The sequence below is a fragment of the Cotesia typhae genome, unplaced genomic scaffold (genome assembly GCF_013202065.1).
Source record: "Cotesia typhae breed Kobodo isofemale line unplaced genomic scaffold, CoteBio_Ctyphae scaffold_13, whole genome shotgun sequence".
NCBI classification, from domain to species: Eukaryota; Metazoa; Arthropoda; class Insecta; order Hymenoptera; family Braconidae; genus Cotesia; species Cotesia typhae.
Window position 1 is genome coordinate 10,127,362 of NW_027423774.1, and position 11,214 is coordinate 10,138,575.

The 11,214-nt window shown below is 28.7% G+C and overlaps 1 protein-coding gene across 1 annotated transcript; it reads left to right on the forward strand.

Moving 5' to 3' along the window:
* The first annotated feature begins 3,925 nt into the window (after window positions 1-3,925).
* On the forward strand, window positions 3,926-5,253 carry LOC141535044 (uncharacterized). The gene is made up of 2 exons (XM_074254800.1): window positions 3,926-3,975; window positions 4,211-5,253. Exons 1-2 carry the CDS (start codon window positions 3,948-3,950, stop codon window positions 4,810-4,812), a joined length of 630 nt encoding a protein of 209 aa, XP_074110901.1. The 5' UTR covers window positions 3,926-3,947; the 3' UTR covers window positions 4,813-5,253.
* The last annotated feature ends 5,961 nt before the right edge of the window (window positions 5,254-11,214 follow it).

Here is an 11,214-nt window from a genome sequence, read left to right on the forward strand (position 1 = left end):
AATTTGTAATTATTAAAATAAGTTACATAAATTTTAGCGATAAATAAATTTTTCCTATGTCACATGGATATTTCTATCATGATAATAAAGAAAAAATTCCCATGTTACCATTGGAAAAATTCCTATGTCAACATTGGATAAATTCTTATGTGACATAGGAATTTTTCCTATGCAAAAATAGGAAAAATCCCTATGTTTTTTTCTCCGTGTAACGGTGAGATCTTGTCTTACGTCTCAAGTATTGTAAAAATACGCAATAAATATGTTGAAAATTGTTTTTTTCGTTTATCTCATATAATTTATCACTAAAGAAAATAAATGTAAATTATTTACCGTCTAAGATTTTACGAAAAGCAGAATCTTCTACTGCCCGAAATGAAATCATGAATTTTAGTATGAAATCGGCTACATTCTGATCATATTGGTATTGGTCAAAAGTACATGACCATCTTTCACGGTCAATAGTTTTATTAGTGTCCGAATGATTTCTTTTTTCTTCAGAGTACTTGACATATTCAGCATAATTCATCTTATGGCATCTCTGGAAAAATCAGAAAAATAAATAAAACAATATAAACTAGTAATAATAAATATTTATACTCGGTCAACAATGCCCTAAAAGAATATATACTAAGTTTATTGGAAATACCCTTTTATAAGTATCAGTATACTTACTCATAAAGATATTTAAAGTATATATTTTTTTCAATAGGTTAATTATATTAAAAATATATTATGATAATGCTGATGAGGATATTTTTTGAACGATTATATTTTTTACATGATCTGTATACTTTAGATATATGTAGAAATCAATTTTTAGTACATAAAACCTAAATATTTTGTTCAAACGGTAGAAAATTTTGGAATCATGTCAAATTTACTATGACTACAAAAATCTATTGAAATTAATTTGTTATTTTCAATCAACTTGTTTAAAAGTTGCAAATTATTTTTCATATTTTTCATTTAATACTTTTTCTCACAAATAAAGTTTAGGTAGATACAGTGTACTATATTATGTGTTCGTAGCATTTACTATTATTGGAGTGATTTTTACTATGGTCAAATGATTATTTATCATAGAAACACTAACGAAAATGACCAAAAATCAATCTATATACATTTAAGCGAAATACCACTGACTCATCACCAGATCTCCGAAACCATTGAACCGATTCATTTAAAATTTGGCATAGATACTCTTTTTTCACCGTAGACGAGAGATAAGAAGGCATTTTGCGCAATTCCTAGCCAAAATGGATTTTTCGATAACCATCACGTATGCTACCTTCTCCCCTCCTTCTCATTCTTCCCCTCCCGTCTCCTATTTCCCGTGCCTTCTTCCCGCTTCCTTATCTGTCTCTCTTTTTTTTGTGGGGGGGGGGCGAATATCATTTTGATTCTCTAATCAAAGAAACCATCAGTGGCACCTATCAATTACAGAACTCAACCCCATCTTACCCTCCCCTACAACTACCCATGCTAATCAACCGTTGCCATGGTTACCGTTGATGTGGATACCGTTGCCATGGCTACCGTTGCCATGGTTACAGTTATCATGGTTACCGTTGCCATGGTTACCGTTGCCATGGTCACAGTTACGCCCTTGCGACTGCGAGTCCACTCTGGAACCACTCTGATTCCAGAGTCAGAGTGGAATCATACTAGATCCAGAGTGTTTCCAGAGTGGTTTTGTGCCTTTTTTTCAGAGTGAAACCAGATTGGATACAGATTGAAACCAGACTGTATTCAGAGTGAATACAGAGTGAATACATAGTGAATACAGAGTGAATACAAATTGAATACATAGTGGACCCATAGTGAACACATAGAAAATTCAAGATCGATACAGAATGGAATCAACGTGAATCGAAAGCGGAGCCAGATTGGTTATTCAGTGAAACTATAGTGGAGCCAGAATGAAACCAAAGTGGATACACAGTGGATTCACGATCGATACAGAATGAATTCATAGTGGACCCGAAGCGGGTCCAGATTGGTTATCGAGTGAGACCAGAGTGGATGCGGAGTGGAGCCAGAATAAAACCAAAATGGCGTCGGAGTTGAATCAGAATGCAACCTGAATAAAATTCGATTGGAATCAAAATGGAATGAGAGTAGATAAAGAATAAAACCAGAGTAGAACCAAAGTGAATACAAATTGTTGCAGAGTGAACTTTAATTATTTTCTTAGCAACTCCTTTATGAATTTTGAGTTACTCCAAAATATTTTTAGATTAAATCCAAAGAATTTTTAGAACGGACCTGTCATGTTTACACTTCAGTATACCTACTGTGAATTTATATCGATCTTGTTTCATCTGATCAAAATACATATGATACAAAACGTTCGTATTGCTACATAATTTTTAGTAGATTTCATAAAAATCTAACTATTGCAGCCGTCCTCATGGCGCAACTTTTAAAAAATTTAGCCATTTTCTGACTCAGTTTTTCGAGCTGATTCGGAAAATGTAGTTTGTTCAAAAGTTTATATATATATATATATATATATATATATATATATATATATATATATATATTAGGGTGGGTCAAAAAAATCAACTATTTTTTTTTTACAATTAATACGTAAAAATGGGTTACTAGGCACCTTAAAAAAATTCTCACCAAATATGAACTCTTAATTTTAATAGGAAGATCCTCCGCGTCGCAGTTTTTCATTTTTTTCTCAGTCCAATAGAAAAAAATTCATTCCTCATCATTAATTGGTCGTACAGAAAAAATTTTTTTAAGAATTTTGTAGGAAATTTAATGCACTACAAAAAAGGTATCTTATGTTTTTTCCGTAAACCTCACCATTTCACTAATATTGAAGATTTAAGATTGATTATTTTAAGTCAAATGTCACTTTTGTTTATGAATTTTATAACTCGACAAGAAATGGCTATTATTGAATGGGCAATAGAAATTTTTGTAGCAAATTAACTGCTCTATAAAAATGGTATCTTATGTTTTGGCGATTAAATTAATCGTTCAAAAGATATTCATCATCAAACTTTCATGTATATCGATTTTAAGAGTTTTTGATTAAATAATCGAAAAATTTCAATTTAATCTATCAGTTTTGAGAAAATTTCATTTTTGTCTTTAATGTAAGTATTTTTGAATTTTGTTTTCAAAATTTTATTCAATAATTCCAAACTTTTTATTTTTCATCATTAGAAATCACGATCATGTTGTTTTTTTATAACGTCTTCAAAACGTCTTAAAAAATTTTTCCACTACAGCTGTATATTGTCCTTGGGAAAATTTCTTCTCTAGAGAATTTTTGTTTTGTATTCTATTTACTCTGTTTCCCTTGTGAACTAGCGCCACCTACATTTTTCTTTATAGTTATATTGTTTTTATTTGTTTACATTTTCTACAGCATTTCTAGTGTTTCCACAAGTTATGATCTTGTATATGTGATAAAACGATTAAATATTTACAAATTTTGCGGTCACTACATAAATTTATATATTTATCGAAAATATGGATAAGGAAATTCATTTGATCGGAAAACCCATGCAAAAAATTTCAGAACGTAAGTTGCCAACAGTGAAAGAGGTTATGAGTGTTTTTTTTTATCAGCTCAAAGTGTTAAAATGTTCTATCAAACAAAGTGCTAAAAATGCAACTGATCAAGTTATTGAACTATGGAAAAACAACCAGATTCCGACTAGTGGATCAACTAATGTAATACAAAAAATTCTTCGCTATCATAACCGATGGTTGAAATTTCAAAAATCTTTTGTGCGAAAAAAATCATCAGCCCAAAACAAAAATGTACTAATATTTCAGAATGAAATCAAAGTATTATTTGATATTGTAGATCATAAATCAATAAAACTGCTTGATAATGATATTCGTGAACTATATTCAAATCAAAAAGTGATACCCGGAAAGAAATTCTTTCAAATAACCTAAATAAATTAAACAGTACTATGAATACGATGGAAGTAGATGAAAGTCGTGAGTATTTACAACATTTAATTATTATAAATTTTAATCAGAATTGAAAATAAATTAAATTGATTATAAATTATGAATAATAAAGTATATTATTGTTTTTCTAATTAATTATATCATAAATGTCAATATGTTCATAGATGATAAATAAAAAACTCTTTGTGTTCCTTATTTGATGTCAAAATGAATGAGTTCCATATTTTTGCTTCCATTAATTAAATAACAACGCTTATTTTAGATTTGAATCAACCCTCAACCAGCCATGAGATTGTTCGAAGTGAGGAATCAGAGTCATCTTCAACCCTTACATCAAGTCAAGCTACAAATTTCGGTTCAGATTTAGAGTATGTGCCTCAAATACCGACAACACGAGCAAAAATAAATATTCTAAATATTCTAACGCCAGCGCTTATCTCAGCACTCGACAGAGCTAATGTTAGTAGTAGAAATGCGATGTTCATTATTGCTCCAGTTCTATCAAGTGTTGGTGTTAATGTAGAAGATACAACTCTTAGTTATCGAACAATTCAACGAACTCGCATGCTCTTACGAAAAGACATTGCTATAGGACTAAAAGATAACTTCAAAGCTCATGATAAATATGTCGTGCATTGGGATGGGAAAATACTGAATGACATTTCTGAATCGAAATTTGTGGATCATTTACCGATTATTTTGACTGCTTTTGGTACTGAGCAGTTACTTGGAGTTCCAAAAATGAATAGTGGATCGGCAGAAAATCAAACAGCAACCATCTTGTCAACGTTAAATCAATGGGGTATTAGTAGTTACATCAAGGCGATGTGTTTTGACACGACTGCGGTTAATACGGTTAACTAATCAATGATAAAATATTTAAAAGAAAATTTTATTTTCATCGTTCTAGTTGAATTGTTTTCATAGATTAATTAAATTTTCGACACGTGCCCATTAGTTATAATCCTTTATTTATTTATAGATTTTAAATATGCATTACAATTTTTATTAAATACAGAACTTAAAGTGTAATTATCTATTTTTACTATACAGAAATCCATCATGGTACATGTAAAGAAATTGAAAAGGTCTTAGGAAAAGAATTAATTTGGTTACCATGTCGCCATCATATTTATGAGATCATTTTAAGGAGTGCATTCGAAGTCTATTGGCCAGTATCATCCGGACCAAATGTTCCAATATTTGGCAGATTCAAAAATTTTGGGACACATTCGATAAAACGAAGTATAAATCTGGTGTTGAAGATAGTATTGTTGCTAATATTATTACGAATGAAAAAAAATAATCTATATCATTTATTAAGCGATACTTACAGGTATTATTTAAATACAATTTTAAGTGTAGAGGATAATTTTTGATTTTTTACGAATAATTGATTACTTTTGGTAGTTATCGCAACCCCGAGATGACTATAAAGAAATATTGGAATTGTCATTAATTTTTCTGGGAGAAATGCCACGAGAGCAAGTTTTCTTCAAGCGTCCTGGTGCAGTTCATCATGCAAGATGGATGGCAAAGGCAATTTATTGCCTAAAAATGTTTATTTTTAGAGATGAATTTGACCTTTCTAAGAAAGAATCGGATGGTCTTCGACAATTTTGTATTTTCATAGTTATGGTGTATGTAAAAGCTTGGTTATCGTCAACTGCTGCGACTTCTGCTGCTAATCACGACTTAGAGTATATGAAAAATTTAATTGAGTACAGTAAAATTAATTCTTTAATCTCCTTGGCTACATAAGAAAAAATGACTTCACATTTATGGTACTTAAGTGATGGACTTGCTATTTTATCACTTTTTGATGATACCGTTCCATTAAACATAAAGAAGAATATTGTCGAAGCTGTTAAGACTCGCGAAGGTACAGATTCTAAAGCAAGAAGATTTATTATTGATAGAAAAAATTTACATTTAATTCTGCAAAAAAATATAAGTGACTTTGCTTCTGAGAAGTCATTAAAACTTTTTGAGATCTTTGATCTGCCGTATGATTTTCTTGACAAAAATATTGATTTATGGTCTACTTATGAGAGTTATAATGAAAATAAAGAATTTTTCGCACAATTGAAAGTTGTTAATGATCTGGCAGAGCGAGGTATCGCATTAGTAAGTGAATATAACCAATGCTTAACGAAAGACGATGAGCAATTTCAATTTTTATTGCAAGTTGTGAAAGAGCATCGAAAAAACTACCCTACTTGCAACAAAAAATTGTTTGAAAATAAATAGCTCAGTTGAAAATTGAAATAAAAAACTTTCTTATAACTAATTGGACATTTTTTCTCTAAAACTGAAATCATAATATATTTATAATGAAAACTTTGCTTTTTTTATTGATAAATGATTAACTAAGCGATAAATAATGTACAATTTATTTTTTTAAATGTAGATAAAAATACTTACAGATAAAAAAAAGCTTGAAAAACATTTTGAAGTTTCTCAGTTGATGAAAAAAAATTTTTTTCATGTAAATTTTCTCAAAACTGATAGATTAAATTGAAATTTTTCGATTATTTAATCAAAAACTCTTAAAATCGATATACATGAAAGTTTGATGATGAATATCTTTTGAACGATTAATTTAATCGCCAAAACATAAGATACCATTTTTATAGAGCAGTTAATTTGCTACAAAAATTTCTATTGCCCATTCAATAATAGCCATTTCTTGTCGAGTTATAAAATTCATAAACAAAAGTGACATTTGACTTAAAATAATCAATCTTAAATCTTCAATATTAGTGAAATGGTGAGGTTTACGGAAAAAACATAAGATACCTTTTTTGTAGTGCATTAAATTTCCTACAAAATTCTTAAAAAAATTTTTTCTGTACGACCAATTAATGATGAGGAATGAATTTTTTTCTATTGGACTGAGAAAAAAATGAAAAACTGCGACGCGGAGGATCTTCCTATTAAAATTAAGAGTTCATATTTGGTGAGAATTTTTTTAAGGTGCCTAGTAACCCATTTTTACGTATTAATTGTAAAAAAAAAATAGTTGATTTTTTTGACCCACCCTAATATATATATATATATATATATATATATATATATATATATATATTGGCCACGTCTAATCATATATAATCAGATTTACTTATGCATTATTATATATGATCATATATAATTATTTTTACTCATATATGTATGATAAAAAAATGCTTTCGAGAATAACAAATTCATTTCATAAATACATAGAGAAATGGAATAGTACGGTAATGGTTCGTTTCAATATTAGGATAATCAATTCATGACAATATTAAATAAAAAAATCGCAGGCGTATGGAGGGCTCGAACTCAAATCTTTTTAGCTGGAAGCCGTCTGGAACGCTGCTCACTCGTCCAAGTCACCAGCATTAATATTGAAAGACATAAATTTATTAGACTTTTAACAACAGAAAGTACTGGTTTTTATAAAAATTTTTGCAATTTCATCAAATTCCGGAATTCAATAGATTTTTGTAAAGTTTAAGAACTTATTAAATTTGATAAAATTCGCAAAGTACAATAAAATTACAAAAAAATTATGTCATTATTAAAAAAAATTAGAAAATAGTCACTGTCCAATAAATTTTTCGGTAATTATTGACAGGCTGTATGTCAGTGTCAAAACAATCGTATTGCCAGTCTAAAAAAAAAAACTTTTAAGGTCCCAAGAGTATTATCGCAAGATGTTTTGATCATATATGTTTGATCATTCCAAACCTCATGTATAATCATATATGATCAGACAAAAATTTTTTTTCATCGTGTATACGATACTACTTGACGTACAAGTTCATAGAAATTGACGTGATAATTAATTTGGATATCTAAATCGAAACATTGTCAAGTTTGGTAACTAAATAAAATTGTGTAATATCGTTATAATATTCTGATCGTTTCATTTTGTTTATAATTATTGGACCTACTAATTCTTGAATTTCATTTTTTCACTGGAAACCGACGAACGAAATGCTACTACATTGGTCATCATTAATTTTTGACTTCTTTAAACCATAAAATTTGAAAGTAAAGTAACAATGAAAGTGAACTTTGAAGTATTACGACAAATTTATTTTTTACTTTAAATAAAAGTCATTGGAAAATTAATTTTTTTCAAGTTGTATATTTTTTTCCTGTGATTTTTAATGCACAATTATAGACTGTATACATATAGTGAATAGGTTCATGTACGAAAAGCATTTTAAAAAACAGCTGTAGTAAAAACTATGTCATGATTGATATGTAATTTTTTTATGAGAATTTAGGAGAAAAATTGAAGCATACATTTTTACCGACATATATTACGCATGACTTTATTTTCTTTACCAGATATATTATATATAGACATTTACAATTTTCTGAAACTTACGTTCTATATGAGAGGAATTTTATATTTTCTATTTTTGATTTTAAATACAATTTTCGATGCTGATCAACTCATAATTGATATAATAAAGTTTTTATTAAAATAGTTTTAGTGTACGTAAGATTAGGAGAAATCTCTAAATTTGTCAAAGATGAGATGAATAACAACTTTGATTATAAGAACTGATTGAGAAGAATAATATTTAATACTCTTTAATCAACATTTTTAAATAGAGATGTGACTAAATAAACAAACTGTTAATGTTGATTAATATATTAATATATATCATTGAAATTATAAAAGGATACGTTTTCCACTATGTAACATCTTATTATGTACATTTATATAATAAAGATGGAAAAAACTTTAAGAAGTATATTAATAATTGATTAATTTTTTCCAATGAAGGTAATTTATTATTTATATTAAATTATTTCCACATTCAGATCCCTATGAAGTTTTATCGGATCTGACTTTAGTTTTGCTGTAGTTTTATCTTAATTAATTTCGATTTTATCCGAACTTATTCTAAATTTACTGATAGTTTAATCTAATTTTTAATAACTCCATTGTGACTCATGCAAATTTCACGTTGACTTCACGCTAGTTTAAGTCTGAATGAATTCTGATTTGATTATTATTTTACTCTGATTTCATTTTAATTTCATGTTGATTCCACTTTGAAGCCATCTTGATTTTATGTAAAATTCACTTTGATTCTAATCTGGTTCCATTCTGGTATCACTCTGGTTCCACTTCGGTTTCATTCTGGATTCACTTTGATTCCACTCTGGTTCCACTTTAATTACATTCTGAGTCCAATTTGATTCCACTCTAGTTCTAGTCTGGGTCCACTCTGGTTCCACTATAGTTTCATTCTGAGTCCAATCTGATTCCACTCTGGTTTTAGTCCGGGTTCACTTTGGTTTCACTTTAGTTTCATTCTGAGTTCAATTTGATTCTACTCTGGTTTTAGTCTGGGTTCACTCTGGTTCCACTTTAATTTTATTCTGAGTTCACTTTGATTCCACTCTGGCTTTAATCTGGGTGCACTCTGGTTTCATGCTGGAAAATAGGCACAAAACCACTCTGGAAACACTCTGGAACCATCATGATTCCATAATGTTTCCAGAATTTTTTCAGACTGATTTCAGAATGATTTGAAAGTCGCAAGGGTATGTAAAAAAATTGCGCCAAGTCTACGTTCATAAAACTCATCTCAATAACGTTTGCACTTTACAAAAAAAATAAGACTCAATATAATAATTGTCATTCTCTACAAAAAAAAAGTGAAATACAAAAAAATACCAAGAAACTGTCATAATTTTAAAAAAATTGAAAGAAAATTTGTTGAAAATTTAAAAATTAAAAAAAAATTTTTTTATCGTACTTGGCGCGCGTCATTGAGTACCCCAAATTTTTTCGGAAGAATTTTAACCCGAGAAAAAACGATTTTGCTTGAATTTATGTAATTATATATAGTTATACATATTCGGGCTGATCAGCTCTAATTACATAATATATGATTTTATACATTCTTATACTTATAAATTTACATTAGTCAAGCATACTCAACTCATTAAAAACACTGCTTACTCGATTAATTATCAGTTTCAGTGAAAAAATCCGTTTTTAAATTTTTTTTTAAATTTTTAGTGGACATAACTATCAATATGGTGGTGTGGTGAAATCATCTGAAATTATATAAAATTTTTGGATTCAATTTTTTTCAGCTCTGTCATTAAGCTTCAATGAAGAAACTTGATATTGCTTAGTTTAATTGTAATTAACACATTTTGATTGGCAATCACACCGCATTTTCTCAATTTAGTCGGCCATATGTTTTCTTTTCTAGAGCACTCAATTGTATCCACTTTGAAGTAGTTTTCATAACCAAACACGAGAGGGCATTTTAGTAAAATCATAAATGATGTCTGGAAGATTAAAAAATTTCAAATAACATATGTATGACATGTCGATTTTACCTAAATTTTGTAAAACTTATTATTAAATAATAATAGTTGATTAATTAAATTCATGCATTTTATAGGTTGACTTAATTATAAATTTTTAATCACTCAAAGGATGTTTATTTATCCTGAAAAAATTTGGGGTACTCAATGACGCGCGCCAAGTACAATAAAAAAATTTTTTTTTAATTTTTAAATTTTCAACAAATTTTCTTTCAATTTTTTTAACATTATGACAGTTTCTTGGTATTTTTTTGTATTTCACTTTTTTTTGTAGAGAATAACAATTATTATATTGAGTCTTATTTTTTTTGTAAAGTGCAAACGTTATTGAGATGAGTTTTATGAACGTGGACTTGGCGCAATTTTTTTACAGTGAAACTGTTTTTGTTCGGATTTCACATCTTTTTGTAAAGAATGAAAATTTTTGAAACGAGTCTTATTTTTTTGTAAAGTGCTAATGTTATTGAGATGAGTTTTATGAACGTGGACTTGGCGCAATTTTTTACAGTGAAACTGTTTTTGTTCGGATTTATTAATAACAACAATCATTTTAGTAATAATAATGATCATGATAAACATTATTATTGCTTTCATTTTTAACATCAATTTATTATTACCGATATTAATACTTTCAGTATTATAATTACTATTATTGTTATTTTTATTATGGTTACCAATATTATTTATTGTTATTATGATATTGTTGTTAGTAAATGACGCAATATATCAAACGCATAGTCATGTTTCGTATTATCAAGAGATTAAGATTATTTGAAACCCGCTCAATTGGATGACAGTGCCACCTACAGGCAATAACCATAAGATCACAGAATGTTCACACTTTTTAATGAGAATTCCCCAGACACTAAACATCTGGTTTATCCGAACAAAGTATAACTCATACAATGTTTGTGTGTT